General features: G+C 39.3%; 1 protein-coding gene across 2 annotated transcripts in view; it reads left to right on the forward strand.

Annotated features, from left to right (window-relative positions):
* Positions 1-25,708, forward strand: part of LOC147140602 (sodium channel protein type 2 subunit alpha-like) — a 49,100-nt gene extending 23,392 nt beyond the window's left edge. Inside the window, exons 15-28 of one of the 2 annotated variants that reach the window (XM_086042251.1) lie at positions 1,400-1,573; positions 1,682-2,038; positions 5,775-6,182; positions 13,423-13,540; positions 13,689-13,843; positions 15,685-15,858; positions 16,225-16,251; positions 17,415-17,537; positions 18,028-18,300; positions 19,134-19,187; positions 19,271-19,412; positions 20,555-20,655; positions 21,246-21,516; positions 21,599-25,708. In XM_086042251.1, coding sequence (XP_085898377.1) covers positions 1,400-1,573; positions 1,682-2,038; positions 5,775-6,182; positions 13,423-13,540; positions 13,689-13,843; positions 15,685-15,858; positions 16,225-16,251; positions 17,415-17,537; positions 18,028-18,300; positions 19,134-19,187; positions 19,271-19,412; positions 20,555-20,655; positions 21,246-21,516; positions 21,599-22,830 — 3,609 coding nt within the window. In that variant the 3' untranslated portion in view covers positions 22,831-25,708. The remainder of the gene's footprint in view (positions 1-1,399; positions 1,574-1,681; positions 2,039-5,774; positions 6,183-13,422; positions 13,541-13,688; positions 13,844-15,684; positions 15,859-16,224; positions 16,252-17,414; positions 17,538-18,027; positions 18,301-19,133; positions 19,188-19,270; positions 19,413-20,554; positions 20,656-21,245; positions 21,517-21,598) is intronic. The other variant, XM_086042252.1, reaches the window with a different exon arrangement.
* Positions 25,709-26,465: the final 757 nt, after the last annotated feature.

Below are 26,465 nucleotides of genomic sequence, written 5' to 3' on the forward strand. Positions count from 1 at the left end.
AATGGACACTTTCTCTGTGACATGGTGTGTCCTTCTGAAACTTCCAACTTTATTTGTTTTTAGCTCAGCCATTTAGACAAAAATAGTCATATCTACGAGCAGACTGCCTTTCAGTGCATCCTTCTTGGTTTTATGTGTATTTCCTAAAGACCTTTTCACACTGCACTTAGCAGGGTGCAGCACATCATTGACATCATAGGGTGCGATGACGAAACGTCGTGTCATTTCGCACTGCGACACACAAGATCACCATTTGCTGTCGCAGTGCTGCACCTCAAGTTGAAAAATGTTCAACTTGGGCGAGGCATTGCTGTAATGTCAGACAGTGAATTCTATATGAGAGGATTTGGCGGAGTCATTTCAGAATGCACTGTCGTCCATATGCCCTATCTTGTGTAGAGCACCAGAAACACCAAATGCAGTGTGAAGGTCTTTTACCTCTGCAAAACCAAACAACTATGTAAAACTGGTTGACAATAAATACACATTTTACTGCAGTTACTCCATTGCCGCACACGCACCTATGCTTTTACATCATCACAAACTTGTCACGTACGTCCTCAAACGTGTCTTTACCTGTGAGTTCTTGTTAATTTGCTGTGAAGACCATCAAGTGAACATTATTAAAGTTATATTTTGTCCAAATTTCAAAATCTTAATTGCTGAATTTATATTAGCGTAGAATCTTTTTCTTCTTTTCCTTTTGGCTTGTTCCATTACAAGTTGCCACAGCGCATCATCCTTTTCTGCATCCTCCTCTCTAAGAGCAAATGCCCTCACGTCTTCCTTCACTACATCTATCAACCTTCACTTAGGTTACCCTAGCTTTCTTGCCTGCCTGCTCCACAGAAGTGACAAAATGGCCACCCCCTGAGCTAGCTAAGAACGGGTGCATTTCTCATATTCCACAAACGCAATATTAATCGGAATGCAGAATTTAGACTAGAACATAGAACATATTTTGGAAAAAAATATTTTGGATAGGCTTCCTCTTCAAGTTCAGCCACAAAGGTTAAAATACAGCACACATTAATATTAAAATTAATTATTTAATGAGAAAGAACACAACAGACAATGTTTTACAACAAACAGGAATCAGAATTCTTCATGAAAATGTTTGCTTGATTGTTTTACCTGATAATGAATTATTTTTATTTCTAATTCTGAGTCTTGTGCTTAAATTTGGAAAAGGTAGTCTTTTACTGTAAGTCAGACAGAGGAGCTTTTATAATAGCAGCCGTTAAAATCACCCCAAAGGGCCTAATGCAGTCGCTTATGAGTACAATTTCATTGGTCCATTGCCAGAGCAAAAATTAAGACCGCAAGTAAAAGCGCATAATGCCAAAATCAATATGATTGGTCCTTAAACCTTTTATGCTATTTTTCCATGTGCCATCAGGTGTTCACGGGGATCTTCACTGCAGAGATGGTCCTGAAGCTGATCGCCATGGACCCTTATTATTACTTCCAACAGGGCTGGAACATTTTTGACGGAATTATTGTTTGCCTTAGTCTGATGGAGTTGGGGCTCTCCAATGTTGAGGGGCTATCTGTTCTTCGCTCCTTCAGACTGGTAATTATCTATTTGAGTACCACAACATTAATAGTTTGCGGTTGTATTTTACATTGATAGTAAGTTGGTTGGTCTGTCACGTTTTCTCCACCTTGTTCTCCACATTAGTTACGTGTCTTCAAACTGGCAAAGTCTTGGCCCACCCTCAATACTCTAATAAAAATCATTGGCAACTCAGTCGGCGCTCTGGGAAACCTGACACTGGTGTTGGCCATCATCGTCTTCATCTTCGCTGTAGTGGGCATGCAGCTGTTTGGCAAGAACTACCAGGACTGTGTGTGCAAGATCTCTCATGACTGTCAGCTTCCTCGCTGGCACATGAAGGACTTCTTTCACTCCTTCCTGATTGTGTTCAGGGTGCTGTGTGGCGAGTGGATTGAGACCATGTGGGATTGTATGGAAGTAGCTGGGCAACCTCTCTGCATCCTGGTTTTCATGCTGGTCATGGTCATTGGGAACTTGGTGGTGAGTGCAATAATCTTTGACATTTTCTGAATATCAGCCCATCCATGTTCTACCATTTATCCTGCTATGGAATATGGAGCCTATCCCAATTGACCTGAGAGGCAGAGCACTGATCACGAGTCAATCATAGCACTGATACATATAGACAGGAAACTGAGAACCTTGAAGTGAACCACCATGTTTCATATATTTTCACACTTAAGTATAACTATCCCAAAACAATGAAATAGTCAATGTTTGGCATACATCACCATCAAGAGTAATATGATCATGCAAACGTTTTTCTTTTTGTTTTAATCTACTCTCAATGTGAAAGGGGCCTTCTGAATAATTTGTGAAAACCCTACTTGTGTAAGCTTTGATTGTGGATATCTTTCCGTTCGGTTTAAACGTGGGATAGTTTGATAGACTCAAAGTCTGATGACATTAGCCATCTGTTGTCCTCTCTGAGTTGTATAACTATAATACTGTATTATTTGCACGTCATGCAAATTGTAGTCACAACATAAACATGCTCAATTCTATAGCTATTGGCTCATGTCCAGCAGAACTGAATGTTTTAGCCACTGCAAATGAATTAAGACCTATTTATGAAATTGTGATCTAAGTATTCAACCAAAGATTAGCCAAAGCCGCACAGTGTTTTTGCTGCTTCTACAGCAGAAATTAAATTTCACACACAATGCAATATAATTTGCACAACAATAACAGTACATCCATTCTGTCATGTGACTTTTTATTGAGCAGGTGTATGAGGGCAGAGTTGTGGTTGGGTTCTCTCATTAAATGCTCCATCTACCCCACTTTTAATCCCATCATCTGAAATAAATCTTCTTTGTGATCATTTTTTTTTCTTCAAAATTGCTTACAGTTTGTTTATACCATTATGATGTTATAAAGGACACTTAACACCAAATTAATTTTTAAAAGGGGAATGCTACTTGAGAAATTTAAAGTACTGTATTTTCAATCCATCCATCCATTTTCAGTACCGATTATCCTCATTAGGGTCAACTGGAGCCTATCCCAGCTGACTTTGGGTAAGAGGCCACGTACAGACCGGCCGGATTGGTTGCCAGCCAATTGCAGAGCATGTATTGTACGCCATACTGCATTATATTACTGTAAATTAACAACTGTCTGCTCTGACTCCCAAAACGTTGTTGTCAAATCCATGGCAAAGTTATACCAATTCAAGCTCAGGACTTTAAAATACTTGTGAGCCACACATTGCTACTCCGTGTGTACATCTACACGACAGCACAAGTGACTCTATTACCTGGTTACGGCAAAGACCATATGACCACAGTATGCCTTGTATAGTGAACAAAAAGTCTTTCGCACATGCCTCGTGGGAAAGCTGTTTATCCAAGAGATTATCCAGGGTGCTTAAGGGACGATAAAGTCAAAGATCATTCATCACTAATCAACTGCTCATGCTCCCCATCTATGACTGGCTAAAGAGGATCCTTGTGCACCAACTGTGCACATCAGAGATGCACACATGCATGTGTACATATACAGTGCAGTGTGTGTTTCCTGCTGATGCTCTCTAACCTTGTAGACAGATTACTTGGAAGTTGGATGCGCGGAAACTTGAGTTTAGAATAGCTGAAAGCACATGAAGTCTTATGTGTCACAGTGTTTGGGTGTAAAATATCCTGTATTGAGAGATACAGAAGGATATGTATTGAAGTTAACATTTGAATGCATGAGTCGACAGGCGAGAGCTGCCTCATCCATAAAGCACAAATGGTCACTGAATCATAAACAATGTGTGACTACTCTATATCTTGCTGCAATGATGTTTATCTAGTACTGATGATAAATCAGTTAGACAATTAAGGTTATAATAAATTGTATAATATGTAGACACACAGTATGTGGGAGTACAGTAAAATTACTAAAATATGGCCTAATTTGTGAAAGTGATTTGTTTTAACATTTTGAATAGCACCTTGTATGAGTCAGTTAAAATTCAATGAGCAGATAGTATGGTATGGTATGGTATGGTATGGTATGGTATGGTATGGTATGGTATGCTATGATACAGGGGCAGCATGATGGCATATGAGGCCTGAACATCTGCCATCATTCTGAGATTCTGCAGTCAAATCTGAGCAATTACAGTGCGACTTCCTCCCACATTCTAAAAACGATTTATTTTAACCTGTTCTCTTTGGCTGCTTTGTCATAGAGGATGGTGGTGGTAGTGGTGGTATATTTTCATGCCATAATCAGTTTTTACCAATATTTATTGGCAATGCAGTTGGACAAAACAAGGTTTGCAATGGGAGGGCCCAAGAGAAAATAACAGAGAAAAAAGGGGACCCTTACGTCATTGTCCCTCAGTCCTTATTCATAAAAACAATCGTCCTCTGTCCCCGTCTGTCGTTGTCCTTTTAAAGCACTTCCGTCCTTACATTTCGTTACAGTCCGTCCAGCCCCCGCCTAAAAAAAAAAAAAAAAAAGCTATCAGTGCATGATGCCGTGATAGGCTAACGGCAGAGGTTCCATAATTTATAAAAATTATTTAAAGCTCATTGGCTGGGTAATTTACTGTTCATATCCATTTAGCGGCTGGGAGTATCGTGAGTGTATTGAATTGTTTACAACTGTAAAAGTGTCACCAAAACTATGGAGCCGGGGAACATCACGAGAATATTTAAGATTACGTTATAATGCTATAATACTATTGCGTTTTATTGCAAAACGTTTGCATTCTAATGCAATAAGTTGTCATTTTTCATTACATTATTTTATAATAAAAATGATTAAAATCCAATGTTATTTTAGGAGGAGATCAAAAGACTCCCACTTCTGGGTTGTCGCTTTAACTGTACAGCAGCTCTGGCATGAGCATGAATGACAATTTGGATAGATTTTTGCGCTCTAGAAATGCCCCAGACAGAGACGTACTTTACATGCAAAGGGATAAGGTATGTACTAAATGCTAAGTTAGTTCAAACTAAAACAAAATTGCTATCCACCTTTTTCCATCGCCCCATACATACCTTATACTGGATTACACACGCAAGGCAGGCTGGGCGTGTTTCTGTTAGTCGTCAGAAAAATGGGCGCCCTGTGGCGTAATCCATGGTATTACATCTGGTGAACCACTAGAGGGCATACTATGCCTGTACAATGTTATAATATATACTACAGGGAATGCACATGAAAAAGACAAAAAAGGACTCGACAGTGTTGTTGCAGGCAGTTAAAGGTGGCTCCATGGTATCGCAGAAGAGAACAGTCTTTCTTTTTAAAAGAATCCAACACAACACATCAGTTGGTACTTGATCCGGTTATGGACGATTACAGGGACGGACAACAACCCACTTCCGTCCTTGCTTAGTCCGTCCTTTTTCAAGAAATTTCTCATCCTCCGTCCTCTGCCCCCAAAATGCGGGATGGACGGACAGACTGTACCGTCCCTGGGACAGAGTGCCCATCTCTAAGGAGCAGTATAAAATTATGTATGAATATTATAACACTTAATTACATACAAACAGTACATCTGTAAGGAATTGGCTTCTAAAAACATTCATGTGATGTAACTGAAGAATGTAAGTGTGAATGGTTCCCTGTGATTACCTAGCGATAGTAATAATAGTGTGGTCAAAAGCAGTGCTCCAATTTAACATAAATAAATATGGAGGCTAGTAATATGCTGAAAGGTTTATCTCCTTCAGTCTTGAGGCTTCCAACCATGTACATCTTTCTTGTGCGTCAACAGGTACTTAATCTCTTCCTCGCCTTGCTGCTCAGCTCTTTCAGCTCTGACAACCTCTCAGCTCCAGATGAGGATGGTGATTTGAATAACATCCAGATTGCCATCGCCCGCATCCACTCTGGTCTCTCTTGGCTTGCCACAAGCATTGTCCACTTCTTCAACCACACTTTGAAATGCAGACGGAAGAAAGCTAAAGAGAACTGTAAGGCCATTAAGCTGGTTTCCAATCACCTGGAAAGCAATGGTGGAATTTATGGACGCTATGGAGAGAAGTACATCATACCAGAAGAGGACAGCTACATGACAAACCCAAACCTGACTGTTATCGTTCCAATCGCACCTGGAGAATCTGACGTGGAATTTATGGAGGAGGAGGATATATCAGAGTCATCAGAGGATGAAGACCACAAAGTAAGTTTGAAGCAATTTATTTTCCTGTTTTATGCCCAATAAACACTGATTTAAACACCAACAAAGAGAAAGGACAAAGAGCCAAACCATATAACCACGTTAGAAATGAAAAGTTAAAAAAAAGTAAAGGTGTGATTTTTACGCTTTGCTGAAAAGATTTTTGTGGGCAGCAAAGTGGACAAGTGGTTAGGACGGCTGCTTCACAGTTCTGAGGTTCGCTTTATGGCCTGAAGGCACTGCAAAAATTAATTTAATTTCTTTTTCTTTTTTTCTTTTTCTGTGGCTGTTTACACATTTGAATTGGAAACAAGTTATTTTATTGACAAATATCTGACATCAGTTTGCTTTTTCACTGAGTTATTGAATAGAAGACTCGTCTTTCATGTCTGCACATTCACTGTATATTGGACTGATCTGATCTAACTAACATGACAAAATATTACGTAAAAAATCTAATGAAATAAATCAAACGGAGCAAATTATTACATCTATTTATTTTTGCAGATCGCTACAGACAGGTTTTGTTGGTCTAAGTAAGCTGGAAGAAATTTTGCTCTGACCAACCATTCAGAGGTCGGAAAAATACCTACATCATTACAGGCCAATGACACGTTAAAGAAACAGTCCTATTGCTAAAACAGTTTACTTTACACTGGCCAGCACTACTGACTCTGAAGGCTTTGGGCAAATTATTTTTACAGCACATAAAGGCTGAAATCTAATTGAACAAAAAAAGTAACATACAGTAGCACAGTTATCTTTTTAATCAAGTGGGTTTTGAAACAGCTCTTGAAAAAGATCACATTGGTTTGTGCAGCCTTACTTCGTGTTATGCCTTTGTAAAGATTGTCTAGAACAGTGGTCGGCAACCTAAAATACTCAACGAGCCATTTGGAGTGTTTCCCACAGAAGTAAAGTACACCAGGGGCTGTTTTCCTGCCCAGTGCAAGTTGAGCGCAAGGTGCCGTCTAAGTGGAGTTTTCCTTCTTTTGGTGTTTTCTCTTTGTGTTCAAATTTTAATTGGTGTGTGGTTGAAAATTATTACAGTAAAAATAAAATTTGTTATGAAGCAATAACACACTAAACAAACTGTAAGTGTTTATTGCATTTTAACTTTAAGTGTGGAGGGGAGAAGAACAAAAGCACTGAAAAAGAGTCTTCTTTCAAAACAACATAACAGTCTTATTCAGATGATTTGTTTTTCTACGGTGAGCTGACATCAAATTTTACGTGTTAACACTTTAAGGGATGCTCCAATACAATAAATACTGTGTATATCATAGATACTGTCTGACTTTTTTGGTACGTTGATGATTGTGATAGGAAGAAGCGTGAGTGCTAAGCCCGGTTCACACGGCAGGATAATCGGCCCGATTTTAGCCCCGGATCTCCCCTCCCGACAATCATAGGTCAGCCCCGATGCTCGTAATGGCTCCAAAGATAATCTTATCAGATAATCCTGCCGTGTGCAGTGTGCTCAGACTGATCTCGACCGCTCGGAAGGATGCCCAACCTCCAATCGGGTATTTTCAACATGTTGGATTGTTTTGGCCCGACTTCGCATCGTGTGTGGTATGCCTCGAGGACAAATGAGCACGCAGCCGGTTGACAGTGATTTACAGCCAATCAGAAAACGAGATGACGGGGCGGCGAGGAAGCGAGGTGGGAATCCAAAATCAAAACAGTCATTGCGCAACAGAGCCAAACGTCTCTTCTTTTTGTGTCGCTTTTATCCTTTCAAACTAATCCACAAACTAGTGCCACCGTCAAGACACGATCTGAGACCCCTGCTGACATTTTATCCGCCATGTTTGTTTACTCGCAAATCATGTTTAATCTCGAGGGGTTTTGCGAGAATTTCCATCTGACGTGAGAATATCCGTGAATGAATCATTTCGTGTGTGATGTTGATCTTGCCGTGTGGATGCACACCACACACAGTACGTTCAAAACTGTTATACCCATGTTTTTTTTCTCGTCACATGTGGGGTCTCTCAAAGTTTGGAAGTTGGCCGACAATTTTTAAATCTTGCCGTGTGAACCAGGCTTAAGCGGAACTTCTGGCTGCACAACCAAGAACTTTCTATTTGCGGCCGTGGAGGAAACATCGAGTTTAATGTGGTTATTTGGGGGCGCCATTCTGAGGTAAGAGTTAAAAAAAAAAAAAAAAAATTTAAAACAGCACAACTATCGCAATGAAAATGCACAGAGCCAGTGATAGAGCAAGTAGCACAACACTGATCCGTTCACTCCATCCTGAGCCGGTTTGCATAACGAAATATGTACGAAAATACAGCCAGATTTTCTCCCAAAATTCCGTGCGTCACTTGCAAAATTCGTAAAAAGGGTTATTCGTAACTCGAGGTACCACTGTGGAACAAAATTTCATTTTGAATAAAGGATCATGAATCAAAACAAAGTATACAATTTTGTTACTATGAGAAGTAATCTGAAGGAATGTCAGAGCAAAACAAAATGTTGAAGGCAGTTCAGCCAAAGGTCTTGAATCACTGCATCCACACAGTGCTGCTTTTATGATGCTCCACTTCACTCCTGCATATTTCAATATCACTCAGAAGTGAAATAGAGGGTCAAGTTGACAGCTAGAAAGGGGGTGGGATGGGCATGATCACGTGGATGCTCTCTGGAAACATAATCTGTTAATCTGTAAAGCAGACAACATGAATTATGATGGAGACTATTGTCCCATAAAGAAAATCCAGATGTTTTGTTTCCTATTTTCTTTTGTTTGGTACAATCTACATACAGTATGTACACAACATATATGACAAACACGTCATTAACATTCATTCAAATGTATAGAATGACTAAGGGTCACCTTAATTTAAAAAAATCGAAATACTGGTGACTCAATTCTGCTGAACTGTGAAAAATGTCACTTCCTTGGTCAATGCACCAACTCTTAGCTGTTTTTTTTTTTTTTTGTCAAAATGAGTGGTGTAAAAAGGTCATGAAAGCAATCAAGCTAGCAGTAGACTTTTACACAACACTGTATTTAGAGAATACAGTCAATACAGTTAACCCTAAAATTAGGTCAATCAAATTGCTTTGCTTTCATACTTGAAATGCTTGGCTCAGAGGGACTCCAGTCTTACCTTTAACCCTTTCCATACTTTCATCCATTTTTATACAGTTTATCTTATGTAGACCTACCAAATAGAGGGTGATGAATATGAAGCCCACCGCAGTTGACTTAAGAGTGAGAAAGTTTAAATCTTTGACAAAGAAATGATCTGCTCATGATTCCAAACACAAAATCATCTGTGTGGATGTAATGCATTTGGTACCGAGTTCTCAGAGGAGATTTACCTGACTTAATCCACCAATTTATACCCCACTATCATGTTGCAACTATTAAAACTATTAATACTCTACGTAAATGCAATACAACAGTATGAAACTGTGTTACAACCATTATCTGGAGCATTTCAGAATCAATTTTTATCTAATAAAATGACAAACAAAACCAAAAAATCACCAGAGAAGTCAAGTCAAGTCAAATGTATTTATACAGCCCTTAATCACAGGAAAGTCTCAAAGGGCTTCACATATGCACCAGATCATATACATGACATCCCCTGATCTTAACCCCCAGGCAAGGAAGAACTAAAAAAAAAAAAACTGGGGAAAAGTGAGAAACCTTGAGAAGGGACCACAGATGGGGGAATCCCCCTTCCAGGATGATCAGGCTGCAATGGATGCCGAGTGGGCAACATTGAACACGCATTATAGTACTATACAGTGTTTGTTAAAGTGATGTGTAAGTTAATCAAATGAAGTGCTGCAGGAAGATGACATCGATGAAGTGAGCAGGGGCCCAATGGTCAATGTAGAAATCTCCATAACAGCGCCTCCGAGGATGTGGTCAGCCTCCAATCTTGTAGCAGTCAGTTGCTGTTGGATTGAAACAGCAACCTCCAATTCGGTCGTCATCGCCTAATTCCCAAGCTTGGGAAAAGGGGGCAGAAAAAGAATAGAAGCAGCGGTAAAGAGGCCAAAACAAACAGTTCAACTAAATGCAGAATCGTACAATTAAGTCTCAAGTTGTGTTTTAAACATTTCTACTGAGGTAGTGCCTCTAATATCTGCGGGTAGGGCATTCCAAAGCATCGGTGCCCGAATAGAAAACGCTCTAGGGCCTGCGAGGTTCTTTTTGGCTCTCGGGATCATTAAAAGGCCGGCATTTTGTGACCGAAGGAAAATATGGTATCACTAAGTCGACAAGATAGGAAGGTACTAAGCCGTGCAGTATTTTGTAGTTAAGTAGCAAAACCTTGAAATCGCATCTCAAGTGGACTGGGAGCCAATGCAAATTGGCTAATATCGGAGTAATATTATCGTACTTTCTCGTCCTTGTCAAGAGTCTTGCTGCGGCAGTTTGGACTAATTGCAGACTTTTAATACTAGACATGGGAAGACCAGAGTGCAAAACGTTACAATAATCGAGGCAAGACGTAACAAACGCGTGGATTAAAATTTCTGCATCACTATTCGACCGAATTGGACGAATTTTAGCAATATTACGGAGATGGAAAAATGCGGTTCTAGTAATTTTCTTAATGTGCATTTGAAAAGACAGAGTTGGGTCGAATATAACACCGAGATTTTTTGTTGAATCACTGTGGGTAATAGTACATTTATTGAGCCTCAGAATGGTGTTCTTAAATAGGTGCAGATGACGAACATGGCCAATAATCAACATCCCGCTTTTATCGGAGTTAAAAAGCAAAAAATTGAGAGACATCCATTGTTTAATTTCGGCATGGCACGCCTCTAAATTACAGCAATTGTTATCTTGAGCGGCATATATAATTGTGTATCGTCAGCATAACAATGAAAACTAATGTTATATTTACGTATAATATCACCAAGCAGAAGCATGTAGATGCTAAACAATAGGGGTCCTAGTACGGATCCCTGCGGGACTCCACATGTAACTAAAGAAGGATCAACTCAGTGTATTAATGTGTGCAAATCGCTAGACACGTTTTGATTAGTGAACAGTTTTAGTCTGCCCAACCAGTCAGAGAATGGAAAAATGCTGATATTGTTGTTGACCAGCTAGCAGGCCCTGGGTAGTGAATTTGAAATCTGGCTGGTTAAAGAAACAGTCCCATTTCCTGGTATAGTTTAAGTTACATTGGCCATCTGATTCTGAGGTACCTGGGCAGATTAGACTGATATGGCAACACAACTGAAATCTGATCTGAAAAACGACCACCCTGATTTTGATGCAAATGAGGGATGCAGCTAGGATTGGCAAGAGAAAGACTACTTCCATCCCACAACAGCGCACAAAGGCGCAAATGCCCCGTTAGGCCCAATTCTGTGTGTGCAAAGTCTAGCAAATTTAGCAAAAATTCCAACTGGAGACTTGGTTTGCTGACTGCTAACTGCAGCTAGTTCTTGAGGAAGTCATCAGTCTGGTTGTTGACATATACCGGTATTTTTTCCACCCTCCACTTTGAATGTTTACATGGTGTGTCTGGTAAAAGCAGCAAAACATATTTTTAGTTTTATTAAATTGTTTGTCTACTGTATTATGTCACATAAATTTCAGATCTTATTCTGTGACAAATTATTCCATTCTGAGATTGAAAATGTAACACTATTAGTGTACCCGCACTGTATCTCACTAATGTTGAGATCTAAGACTAGACACACACACAAACATCTAAATAGTAAACTGTGTTTTCAGATTATTCAAAATGATACCCTAATTTTGATCATGCTTCAATCTGTCATGTCATGTCATCTTCCAAACCGCTTATCCTATATAGGGTCGCGGGGAGTTGCTGGAGCCTATCCCAGCCATCAATGGGCGAAGGCAGACTACACCCCGAACTGGTCGCCAGCCAGTCGCAGGGCACACATAGACACTGTCACTGAGCGGGAATCGATCCCACGCTGCCCGCACACAACTCAGGCGTGTGTACCACTACACTATCAGCGGACATATGCTTCAATCTAAAGGGGGAAATTGGAGAACCAATTTAAGCAGGCATACAGTACGTGTAATTGTATCTAGTTTATTTCATATTCCCATGAATTCCTCTGATAATCGGCTGTCTAGAATCTAGGCCCTAGATCGTACAGATGACTTCAAACATTTTTATAGGATAGAGACTGACCTCTGCACTACAAATTATATTAAATATGCTTTGCTTTTACAACAAAGTCAAATCTTATCAACAGAGTATTAAGGTATAAATGAGATTGAAAGGGCAGGCATGTAGGTGAGCTAGCTACAGTGTTTGGAAAATCCTGCAGCTGCTCTCCTTGGGAATAGACATTATAATGACTTTATATATTACTTAACTGGGATGCAGTTGTGTGCAAACCTGTGGAAGCTTTGTTGTTCACATCTGTACAATGTAATGACAGCAAACACTACTGCATCAAATTTTCTTGAATTGTTTTGTCTGTACTTCATGGAGCCATATAATGCATTTTTCACCACAAGTTAAAGTCATTCCACAGTGTCGTAATAAAAGGTCTCTGACATCCTATGGTCAAATTACAGAAGGGATAAAGAATTACAGCATCACTTGTCACATTTTGGTTCGACTCACAGCATTCACCAATCACGGCTGACCTGTTTTCTGAATCTGAGCCGTGATTGGTCGTTGTGAGCAGTTGTGATGTCATTTTCAGTCAACAGAAGACAAAATGGCGGCCCCCGGAGACGGCTAAAAACGAGTGAATTAACACTTATTCCACAAACGCAATATTTATCAGAATGCCCTGTTTCAACTAGTGAGCTTGCATAAAACATATTCTTGAAAAAAAAATATTTGCGTTGACTTCCCTTTTAAGTAACAGTGGGACAGAAGTGGACAGTAGCTCGCTAACAGATGCATTTTTAAACATAACAAAAGATTTCATTGGTTGTTTAATTTGACATTTGATGGGCGGGCAGGCACTCCAGAGACCTATAAATCTGTATGAAAGCAATTAAAAACTAAATATTCATATGTCAATACATCTCCATTAAACATTAACATTGCAGATCAAAACGGAACTCTTTTATCTTTGTAAATGCCACATCTGACACAGCTCTTGTATTGGATTACATTTGATTTTGCAGGTATAACTTACATTTACGATTTTTTTAACATAATAATGCTTTGCTTGGACTAAACCTTTAATCATATGTAAGCATATACCGTATTCATAGTTTGGCTGTGAAATGGTAACCTTGAGCCTTCCTCCCACTTAGGATAAAATAAGCCTTTCAGAAGGCAGTACGGTCGATTTGAGGAAGCCTGGTGAGGAACTGGACAATTTATCAGAGCTGGCTGAAGAATGCATGGAGCCAGAGGAATGTTTCCCAGAAAGTTTGTATACAATTTATCGTATATTCTAAACTGAGAGATTTAACAGGACCGCTACACTGTTCAGTGTAACTTTCCTCAGGTTTATTTTATTGTTTGTTTCATGGCATGTTTCACAGTGTGTGTTTTCTGCTTTCACCTTTTCACTCAGTGTGTGTCAAACACTGCCAGTGCTGTGATATCGATATCAGCCAAGGTCTAGGCCAGGCATGGTGGAGACTGAGAAAGACCTGCTACCAGATTGTGGAACACAGCTGGTTCGAGACTTTCATCATCTTCATGATCCTGCTCAGCAGTGGAGCTCTGGTACAGTATCTTGACTGCTTTGTTTAATGCCAACAGGATAAAAGTTGTAATGCTATTTGGAATGTGATGTCTTCGTCCAAATGATGATTAAGTGGAATTTTGGCAGCTTTTTTTTTTTTTGTCTCAGTTTTTGGGCAACACAAGCACATTTTTAAAGATCACTGATTCTTAGCTGTAAACGCAGAAGTCTTTCCAGCAGTGTAGTGTGGGCTGCAGTGGCCGGCGGTGAGTTTTGGACCTAGGCCTTCAGTGGGTATTTAATGACCAAATCCACCTCTTAATAACACCATCGCGCCCCAAAGTAATGTACAAAAATAAAAATAAAAACGCTATACAACTATGGCTACGTTCAAACTGCAGGGCGTGTTACTAAACTGTTACTAAAAACAACTTTGCCGATTCACAGACAATTGTCAGTAGTTTCCCTCCCAAGCACTCTCCACTGCCCGCACGCAACGCAAATAAGGCTTTTGATGACATATAGGTCGGATGTGTACGGATGAGCGTTCAAGCGCATCGCATACATATCCGATTTATATACACATACGAAAGAGGCAAATGTGTGGCCTTAAGGAAGAGCATTTCACATACCGTATTTGAGAATGAATACCATTATTGCTATAGCAAAAATAAAGTTACCATTGTCTCCCAATACCTCACCTCCAAACAAATCCAAACCTTTACACTACAATATAGTAGTTCACAATCAATATTTATCAATATAAAAACTTAAGGGCGGCACGGTGGTCGACTGGTTAGCACGTCCGCCTCACAGTTCAGAGGTCGTGGGTTCGATCCCGGCTCCGGCCTCCCTGTGTGGAGTTTGCATGTTCTTCCCGTGCCTGCGTGGGTTTCCTCCGGGCACTCCGGTTTCCTCCCACATTCCAAAAACATGCATGGTAAATTGATTGGACTCTCTAAATTGCCCCTAGGTGTGATCGTGAGTGCGGATGTTTGTCTCTGTGTGCCCTGCGATTGGCTGGCAACCAGTTCAGGGTGTCCCCCGCCTACTGCCCAAAGACAGCTGGGATAGGCTCCAGCACGCCCCGCGACCCTTGTGAGGAGAAGCGGTACAGATAATGGATGGATGGATGGATAAAAACTTAATAAATCACATCGTACTCACCAGTGATGCTAATAAGGAGCCTCCTACCTGTCTGTGTAAGCTAAATGTTCCACTCATACATAACTACTCTGAAAGTGCCCCCCAAAACATTCTGGATTGAAAAAACTGTGTTGTTTGATCTAGCCTCATAAAGACCATTTTTTCTTGAAAAGTGCATCTTGAAAGTGAATTTCAATGGTATTATATCGTCAACCAATCAGAAGCTAAAGATAGCTGAACCAATTAGAGGAGAGGAGAAACTCACTCATCACCGGGCCTTCTAAAATGTAAAATCTGATTGGCTCAAAGATGAAACAGCAATTTCAGCAGTGTTTGTCATCAAAATTTCACTAGCACTAAGTTAGTCATGGAAAGTTGCCAACACTTTCGTAAAGGATCGTAAAAGGTCATACCCTTTGATTTCATTTGAATCAGTAGTCGGTAGTACTGACCCAAATCGGTCGGTACCAAAAAAAAGTACCAACTTCGGTAATCATCCATATTCCTAATATGTTGTCGTTTAAAAGCTAACCCAAGACATTACACTTCCCAGGATGATGAAGTGAAATTGTGCATTACCACAATGTCAAATATAATTTTACAGTATGTTTTTGAAGAAGCGCTTTATTTATTTATTTATTTATTTAGTTATTTATTTTTGTGTATTGGTTCCTGTTAGGTGGACCTAACGTTGTAGCTGTTGACAATATCTCACACTGCTGTTTCTTGACTTCAGGCATTCGAAGATATCTACATTGAGAAGAGAAAAGTTATCAAAGTGATGTTGGAGTATTCAGACAAGGTCTTCTCCTACATCTTTGTGCTGGAGATGTTTCTTAAATGGATTGCTTATGGCTTCAAGAAGTATTTCACCAACTACTGGTGCTGGCTTGACTTTCTCATTGTGGATGTAAGTGAACAAAAATTGCTGTGTATGAAATTGAATTGAAGTTAAACCCTGTCCCAGGCTGAATTTATCTTGTGATTTACATTTTTTAGGCTTTTACACAGTGGTAATTGTCAGATTGTTAACTATTATTACTTTTCAGGTATTTTCACGATCTAAATCACTTCCAAAGTTTTGCTCTCAAAGCGGGATTTGGCCCAAAATGTAAATATTTCTCCAAATGAGATTCAGTAATTTGAGACTTTTTGGAGTGTGCACATTGTGGGTATCAAAATAAATGAAAAGAAGTCGGGACATCAACCAAACTGCCCGAGGCATGCGGCCCGTGGCCTGACTTGACTTCCTCTGATTTTACCTACTGTTACACAGATTGCTACAGACCGCTCTATTGTTAGGGTAAGTTGTAGTTAGCAGGTCCCAGGTGAGTATGAGCTCTAGGAATAAAACAGGCATCTGCATCATAAATGTGTTTTTTTTTCACTTTGCAGTTTGTTATGATGTCAAAAGCCATTGTTTCCAAGAAGGTATTTCTCATGAGGAAAAAAAAACAATTCCTCTTCAATTCATCATTTGATGACACTTCAGGACTTTGGCTTTTGTATCAAAACAATTTCAGTGCCACATACTGTAAGGTTTATCTACAGAAGATCAATTCTAAGCATGCAGCCTATTCATCCTGGTAAGCATTCTTAATGTTAGACATTCATAGATTGTACAATTTAAATTTGTGTTTAGCTGCTATTCTGTTCGTTCAGCATGTTTGATTTGTACATTGGTAAAGTCAACTTTTTTGCTTGATAAAAAGTTGTATCTTTCCATAATGACTTCTATTTGTGCTTTTATATTGTTTTTATGCCTGAAATTGGGAGTCAGACAAATACCATGCTTGTTCTGTCTAGACTATTAACCTTCAGTATCTTCTTTAGATATGTTGGACAAACACATCCGTAAATAGACTTTTATAAAGAAATTCACACCACCGGGACCTTCTGAGTGCTAAATTGTTTTAAAGAACTCATTGGCTCAAATTGGTAACAAATTTGGCTGATTTATTAAACATTCTTTATAAAACGCACTCTATTTGATATATATCCATATATATATTATATGCATATATAGTTGAGTATGCATGCATGGACACATTGTGTACATGTATGCATACTGGTCTGTGTTTTGTCATCTTAAGTCTCATTGGGATCCTTCCATTTTCATTTATAGCAACCACCCATGGGTCATTCAACAGCGGAATGTCATTTTGTTTTGTCTGTTTTCTGATGTAGAATAGAGTGGAAGTCTAAATGTTCTAAAAGATGGTGCAACAACCAAACCAAATCGAAACCTCACAAATTCTTTATTGTGTGTTTTCCTAACTGTGGAATGTCCCAAAATCACAGAAACTCCAAAATATTCGTCTTGTCATTATTTTCCTAACTGATATCTTTAGAGAGGCTAGTCATTTTTTTTCTAGTTTTACATACAAGGGTTTAGCTACCTTTTTGTTCACCACATTTGCACCTTATAAGAATCACAGTCCAAATATATTTCACTTCCTATTGTAGGTGTCTCTGATAAGCTTGGTGGCAAACTCACTGGGTTATTCCGACTTTGCTGCAATCAAGTCCCTGAGGACCCTCCGGGCTTTAAGGCCTCTCAGAGCTCTATCCAGATTTGAGGGCATGCGGGTGAGAACAAAAGCAGCTACATGATGTATCTCTATACTATGTAATGTGCAACAGCATCATTTCCAGAAAAAGTATTGTAAAAAAAATGATAAGAATACAAGGCGATGATAGAGAATGTGAGATGCTACAATGGCCCACAGTAGCATGTCAGGAAGTATAGAACACTTTCGACCGCCAATTTCTCCTCTTGCTGAAATTAGCCAGTTGTTCGGCAAGTGAACGAGAGTATACTCTGCCTCTCATACTCCTGGGCCAATGGTGTGCTTTTGATACCATAACGACCGGTGGCATTACAACTAGAGTGGCTTCTATTTGCGGGAGTAGACCTCGGAGTGTTGGAAAAACGCAAGTGCCCATAAAGTCGATAAAATCAGAGGCAGCACTTCATTCATTACACATGTGTGTATGTGGCATATGTTATCGTAATGACCAGAAATGAATACTGTTGTTATTGTTTATACTGCATTGTCTTAATTGTGTTGCTCACCAGGTGGTAGTGAATGCTCTTATTGGAGCCATCCCCTCCATCATGAATGTGCTGCTAGTGTGCCTCATCTTTTGGCTCATCTTCAGCATCATGGGAGTCAACCTGTTTGCGGGCAAGTTTGGAAAGTGTGTGAACAGAACGGGCTTCATCCACAGTTTCATAGTAGTCAACAATAAATCAGATTGCCTGGCCATGAATGACACTCAGTACTACTGGACAAAAGTCAAGGTCAACTTTGACAACGTGGGACTGGGCTACCTTTCCCTTCTACAAGTGGTAGGTTTTGTGTGCAGCCTCATTTCTGGTTGTACTATATAACTTTGTCGAATTGTCAGATGGATTGACCCATGTTCGGAGCCTTGTTGGTGTCATGGTTAATACCAATATGTAGCTGCATGTAAACTCGATAACAACTATAGAGAACAGTCCAAGACAGCAGAATATAGAAGAGCCACAGTATGAGACACTCTCACATTTAACAAAATCCAGTAGAGTTAAAAATGCATCCATTCATATTCTACAACTTGTCCCGTTCACGATCGCGGGTGAGCTGGAGCCTGTCCCAACTAACTTTAGGTGAAGGGTGGGATACAGCCTGGGCTGGTGTACATACTGTAGACCAGGGGTGTCAACCTCATTTATGTCGCGGGCCACATCAGAGTTTTGGTGTCCCTCGGAAGGCCGTTACAACCCATACAAATGTATGATCGCCTCATATATCCAACAAATTGATGGATAACTCGTTTTGAAATCAGAAGCCAGTAAATAGTTTGTTCAACTGGTTTTAAATGTATTTTAAAGGAGGCATTTTTAACAAATGCTTGCAATATCTCATATGTTGTGTTAACAGTCAAGACAATTTCAAAGAAACACAGCAAGTTAATACACATGATTTGCCTTCACGGGCCACATAAAAAGATGTTGCGGGCCGGATCTTGCCCCCGGGGATTCACATATTTGGAAAATTTACAATCTTCAATTAACCTAACATGCATGACCTACTCAATTATTAGCTTTAGTCTTCCAAACTTCTATTTATCATAAAAACAACAATGGCCGTGGCACAAGACTTTGTCCAGACAATAATCTTATGTATTGTGGCATTACAGGCAACGTTTAAAGGTTGGATGGAAATAATGCATGCAGCTGTTGATTCAAGAGGAGTAAGTGTGTCACTGTACTTGGGCAGACTAAAGGTCACAAACCCAACAGGAAGCGACTGACTTGAAGATTTTTTTTTTTTCAGGTGGAGGAGCAACCCATCAGAGAAATCAATCTCTACATGTACATTTACTTTGTTGTCTTCATCATATTCGGTTCCTTCTTCACCCTCAACCTCTTCATCGGTGTCATTATTGACAATTTCAATCAGCAGAAAAGAAAGATAAGTATTACTGTGATTCGTAAGGGATTTGTAAACAGTTATCACAAAACACATTTAGTTGTCAGAAAAAGAAAGTGAACCCTTTGGAAATGATGTACCTGGCTTTCTGCATAAATTGGTCACGAAATATGATCTGATCTTCTAAGTCACAACAATAGACAAACGCAGTCTGCTTAGAGTGATACCACATGCCATTTTTTTTTTCATGTTTTCATTGCACAAAGTATGTAAACATTCAAATGACAGAAGTAAATCAACAACAGAATGGCTTCAACAGAAGAAAAGGACGCCTTCTACAGTGTCCCAGCCCGGGTCCTAACCAACCTGATTGTCATGTTGTGGCATGGCCTCAAGAGAGCGATTTAGACCAGACATCCCAAGAATATTGCTGAACGACACGTTTTTGTAAAGAGGCCAAAATTCCTACTAACTGTTGTGCAGGTCTGATCTGCAACTACAGGGAACATTTGGTAGGGTCTTGCTACCAAAGGAGGCTCAACCACTTATTCAGTCCAAAGTTCCACATATTTGATGTTTACAAAAACATGGAAACAAATAATTGTTCGTGTGACTGTGTTTATCTCATATTTGTAACTTACAAAGATGAAGCTCAGATGAAATTTATGACCAATTTATGCATTCATTCAGGTAATTGCTAATGGTTTGCTTATTTTTTTTTCTTTCAACCACATAGCACTTTACCTTTAAATTAAGTGAATTATATTGTTTACAAGTACGCTACAGTGGAACCTCGGATGTTGATAACAACTCACCTCTAATTATTCTTAACTGAGGATGCAAGTTGCCTCACATAAAAAAACATCTCCTTTTGCGATGTGCATTCGGTTATTTTTCTTTCCTTATTGTTATTGTCTATTTTTGACTCAGCCACATTGTACTGAGTAGGACAGACATGTGTAGTACTTTGGTCACTATACATATCACAATAACATTCAGTTTTGTGGTTCATCTTCACTCTCACTGGTAGCCATCTGTGGTGGTGTTACTTCAAAAAAAACAATCACATATGTACACATGGCTGAGCTGTTGTCTAATTAATGTAGAGGTTCTACTGTAACGGCCTTTTGATATTTGGAATGTTGCTGTCTTTCCAAAATAATGTCAGGTATCTTTGATTTTACTTAGGTGGACAGGATATTTTCATGACGGAGGAACAGAAGAAATACTACAATGCAATGAAGAAGTTAGGAAGTAAAAAGCCACAAAAGCCAATACCAAGACCTACGGTATAAAGCAACGCCATTATTCTTCATGTCCACATGTTTGATATTTGTTTGTGTGGCGAGTGTTAGCGTTCATTCTTGAGTGTCTCTACACTTATTGCCGAATCGATTGACATCAAAACAAGAATTGCATCGAACATTTTTAGAAGATAATAAAGTCTGTTTTGATTGAAAATGTCAGAGTTATGAGTTAGCAATATTGTCATTATTGCGGTTTAAAATTACAGTAATAGTATATAAAGCTGCACTACAACATACTGAGAGGTGTTTATTTGTATTTAACATTTCACCTTTGTTGTCTGGTTAAATACGGCAATCAAAACAGCTCTCAGTGGGATGCAGAGTTCAACATCACTATAAACCAGTTGAATAATACAAGTATTGCCCTATCTTCGTAAACAGCCGCAAAAACTGATACATCTTCCCTTTCGCACTGGGGCAAGTCGGGTTTGCCATTTTTGGTCTGATCCGCTGATAAGTGTTGGATATCTTTGCATTAGTCTTGCGCTGAGCATGAAAATAGGGCCCATTATCTTTATCTCCACAAAGACTATTGCTAAGTTACTGATTCAGTTTGTCTTTCTACAACTCAGAACATTCTCCAAGCCTTCTTCTTCGATCTCGTGTCCAAGCAAGCCTTTGACATCATGATCATGATGCTGATCATTGTCAACATGCTAACTATGATGGTGGAGACGGACGAGCAGTCAGACCGCATGGAGTCCATTCTCAACAAGATTAATTTGGTCTTCATTGTGATCTTTACGACAGAATGCCTGATCAAGATCTTTGCCCTCCGTTGTTATTTCTTTACAGTTGCATGGAACATCTTTGATTTTGTGGTGATTGTACTCTCCATTGTGGGTAAGTAGAAATGTGGCAATTTACAAGAATACGATTAGGTTGTCTAAAACAAACAGCTCTGTATTTCTAACTCTCGTTACAGGGATTGTTCTTGCTGACATTATTGAAAAGTATTTTGTATCTCCGACCCTGTTTCGAGTTATCCGCCTGGCAAGGATCGGACGTGTACTTCGACTTATACGTGCAGCCAAAGGAATAAGGACATTACTGTTTGCCTTAATGATGTCCATGCCAGCACTGTTTAACATTGGCCTCCTGCTTTTCCTTGTCATGTTCATCTACGCTATCTTTGGCATGGCGAACTTTGCCTATGTGAAAAAGCAAGACGGAATTGATGACATGTTCAACTTCGAGACCTTTGGGAATAGTATGATCTGCCTTTTCCAGATCAGCACCTCGGCCGGCTGGGACAACCTCCTGAGCCCAATAATGTCCAGCTCCCCGGAGGAGTGCAACATTAATTTTGTCAATACTGGCACAAATACCCGCGGTAACTGTGGCAGCCCCTCAGTGGGCATAACCTTCTTTGTAAGCTACATAATAATCTCTTTCCTCATTGTGGTAAATATGTACATTGCGATCATTCTGGAGAACTTCAGCGTCGCCACAGAGGAGAGTACAGATCCGCTGAGCGAAGATGACTTTGAGATGTTTTACGAAGTTTGGGAGAAGTTTGATTCGGAAGCCACACAGTTCATCGAGTTCTCCGTGCTGTCCAGTTTTGCTGACACTCTGTCGGAGCCGCTGCGCATCGCCAAGCCCAATAAGATCAAACTGATCTCTATGGACCTGCCCATGGTGAGTGGCAATCGAATCCACTGCCTGGATATCTTGTTCGCCTTCACAAAGCGAGTACTGGGAGAGTCGGGGGAGATGGATGCCCTCAAACAGCAAATGGAGGAGAAGTTCATGATGACCAACCCTTCCAAGATTTCTCACGAGCCCATCACTTCCACACTGCGACACAAGCTGGAGGAGGTGTCGGCCATCATCATTCAGAGGTGTTACAGGAGGCATCTGGTGCGCCGGCAGATGAAGCAGGCCTCATACCTTTACAGACAAATCAACTATGAGTCTGTAGTAGATGTGGAAAATGCTCCAGAGACAGAGGGGCTCATAGCAACTATGATCCATCACTATGGGCCTGTGGGGGCGGAGTTTTTGGAGACAACAGAGGACTCGCTAATGTCCTCACCACCTTCTTATGACAGCGTGACCAGGGTAGCCAGTGACCTTTCGGATGTTATCAGACTATTAGCCAGGGACTCTGAACTTGGGGATCCTCATGAAAACTATGAGGAAACTTTTCTTTGAGATCAGGTTGAGTGGGGTAAGTTTGCGGGGGTTGTTTTTCCTGCAAAAAATATGCTTCAAGAAAATCATGGTCAAAGAGAGTTGCCTGTTTTAATGTGAATCATACAAAAGCTTGGAACCTTTTTAAAATGAGCATATGTTTAAACTGAAACACCCTTGGGGATGTTGAGGGCCTTATTTCAGAAGATAATGCTGAAATGTTATTTTGATTAACAATGCCTGGGAGGGACTGATTGAAATACATCCACCACTCCAAAAATGTTAGGGGTATTGGGCTTTCAGATGACATTTCAGGATGAATATAAAATGCACTGTGATATTTACAGATGAACTTTCAATAATTTGACCTGCTCTAAACTTTTCAATGCCCTAGCTTGTGTTTGAATATTTTTGCCCAACTGACTGTGTTCAATAACAAGGAGTTCAAAAGCAAAATTCAAGGGTGTTTTTTGCACGAACATTTCCGAGGACATCCACTTCTTTGCATATTTGTAACTGAATCTTCCTGTGACACTCTAAGCTCATTGGTCACTTTCTTCTGAAAACATCCTGTTTGAAGCCTTGCATTGGAGAAATACTGTTGATCAATTGTCATTTGGTCTTGTCAAAATGTAAACAACACACGTGTTTAAATACCAAGTCTAATTGAAATTGGAAATTGGCATGTTAGGTTCATCACGAATTTACACTCAAAAAACAAATATTCCTAACTTTTGTGACGAGTAAAAGTGGAGAAAATTGATTAATGGAATTATTATTGTGGTTTAAATTTGCACTGATGTAGAACAGTGATTCCCAACCATGGTGCCATGGGAGAATTTCACTTACATTTTTCTGAAAATTATCATTCAAATGTACAAAAATACCTTTGTTCATCATATATTGATATTCATATGTAAGTGAAATAAAGTGGCAGGCAGAACAATTGAATGATATTCCATTAGATGACTGAAAGTAAAATAACCAGATTTCATACTAAGTAAATTGTGAGTAAATTGAGATCAGATCATTAGTATTTCCATATTCATAATTTTTGTGACATTTTTGTTTGGTGGTGTGCGGTGAAGATTTTTCTTATGTAAATGGGTGCCTTGGCTCAATGAAGGTTGGGAAACATTGTAGATGTGCATCATACTGAGAGGTAGGTAAATACTGTCACCAAAATATTGCAAACACCTCTCAGTATGAAAAACTACAGGTTGAGAATCAAGACAATCATTTGATCCCATTATTGATTTCTATTATTTAGGTGTAGTACACTTTGTCCGTATTTTCCCTTCTTTGTCTCTTCTATATGCCAAATTTTGGAATTCTTGCCTATGAAGCGCACTGCAGCATTGCGGCAAATAATAAGCCGTTTAACAACAAAAAAGGACAAATGCAGCCAGTGGCTCTGTGGGCATCGGGCAACACAATTTGACACAGAAAGGGACTTTTTAAAGAGTTTAAGTCAGTTGTTGCTTTGCCCTCATTACAATGTAAAAAAACATACACATGCATAAGAAATGAACTAAATAATGATTACTTACTAAATAAAAACCTGGGTGTTTTACAGAGTCCGCAGTCAATTGATACTCTTCATACTGCCATACAAATGAAATCCAAAGCCAATCTATTTAAAATGGATTCCATGAACAACTAAAACAGAAATCTAATGAAATGGTCTTAATAAGAATTTTGTATCCCAAAGCAATTTTATTTTCTCTCACTATACACATCATGAGGTCCATTTGTGTGCCCAATACAAAGAGGATCGGGGTGGAAAAATTACTAAATCATGTGCCTGATTTTGACTGTTGTCCACACGCGTCTCTGAATCTCTTCAGACCATGTTATTTGACTGTTGGATGCAGGTGCAGGAGAAGCCTGGATAAGCATGGAAGCAATAAGAGCTCATTTTGTAATATTAATGGTGTAAAAAAACAACAACGCCGTTTTACATGTAAAATACATTTTTAAACATTTTGTAATTATATTTATGTGTACTGTTTATATAAAGAACATTTAAGTGACATGCTTGGCTGTCATATAACATGATCAAATTGTATACATACATTCTGTTCATATATGGTAAATTTTTCTATAAGATATTTTCCTTGAGAACTTGCTTGTTGTATTGCATTTAGGTTGTATTTACTAAATGGAACAAAACATCTTTTCCATAATTGTGCATAATCCAACTCTCACCACAGTAAAAAGAAGTAGAGTGACAAATGTTTTTGTTCATTTTGACGCTTAGGGTTATTAATTAAACAAGGGAATTGCTTGGTATTGCCATGCGCTTTTTAAAAAATGTTGCTGTGTACACATTTTCTTACATTACATTTGTTTTTGTTGGGGATAATTTCACATGAGAAACCAGTTATCTTATTTGACCTCATTATAAGGCTGCCAATCTATCTCTGAGAGGGGAAAGATAAGACAGATGTGCACAAGCCTCTGAATCAGCACGGCTTTCTGTCCTTGTGAGTGCGTTGCCCTTTAAAGCCTGAATTTGTTTATTACACCTCAACAAATGCAGTACAATCACCTTTCAAAAATATAACTGAAATAATCTGTGCCAATTATTGATTTAGTTGAATCTTTTAAGAGATTGAACATACGCATAATTCACACAACGCTACTGATGGATGCTCAAATGCTAAGATATATCCACTAAAGATACAAAATATACTAAATCATCTTCTGTCAAATTATTTGCACAGTAACTGCTTAGCATGTTCATGTGATTACGGTATTTGAATGCTCTACATACACATATTTTCTTACTACACATTTCTGTAGATGTGTTTATTTTCTGTCTTCAGCATATGATTACATGTTTTATGTCACAAAAATGTTCAGTCAAGTGTTTTTGTAATAAATCTGAAATGTGTTCCCACATTTTTTTAGATGGGGCGGGGGGTGGGGTGGGGGCGATCAACAAGGGTGCCAATTTGGATTTAGCCCCAAATAGATTTCCTCTCTCTGGTTGTCGGGGTGGTCAAATCCAACTTTGACCAGCTGGGATGGAGGGATAATCTGTGTGTAAAAAAAAAAAAAAGGACACTTTTTTTAATTACACACTCACAGGACAGCCAGGCACACCAATGCAAACTCCCTCTCTCTCCCTCTCTCTCTCTCTCTCTTTCGCTCTCTCTCGCTGTCTCTCTTTCAGTTCTTCCTTGCCGGTAGCACACACATTCAGCATAAAAATGTTGACATAAATGAGCCCCCCACACAGTAGCACATGCATACTGTGGATACACAGACATGCTATACTTTAGTGCCGTTCATATTCTTCCACATTGTTTTAATTTGTGTTTTTAAGTGAAGTGCCAGAAGATTTTAATGTGAATGAATGTGACTCTGCAACTGATGTGATTTTTTTGCCATTTAGACATGTGGCAGAGATTAAAAATGCACTATGTTTAATTGCAAATTGCATTAGCATAGATATGGACATAATTTAATACCTTACAGATCATCTGCATTCACCATGCTCGACTGCCACTGGAGTACAAGATATTTGACGTGCAGTGTTCTACTGTACATCTGATAATTCTAAGTTGTTATTTAAAATTTGATGGTAGACAAGTGTAATATTGAAAAAATCAGTCCAATCGTCTTGTTTCCTAAACATGTTAAAATTTAAT

The sequence above is a fragment of the Filicampus tigris genome, chromosome 10 (genome assembly GCF_054856515.1).
Source record: "Filicampus tigris isolate MCC_2025a chromosome 10, RoL_Ftig_1.0, whole genome shotgun sequence".
In the NCBI taxonomy this organism is placed as follows: domain Eukaryota; kingdom Metazoa; phylum Chordata; class Actinopteri; order Syngnathiformes; family Syngnathidae; genus Filicampus; species Filicampus tigris.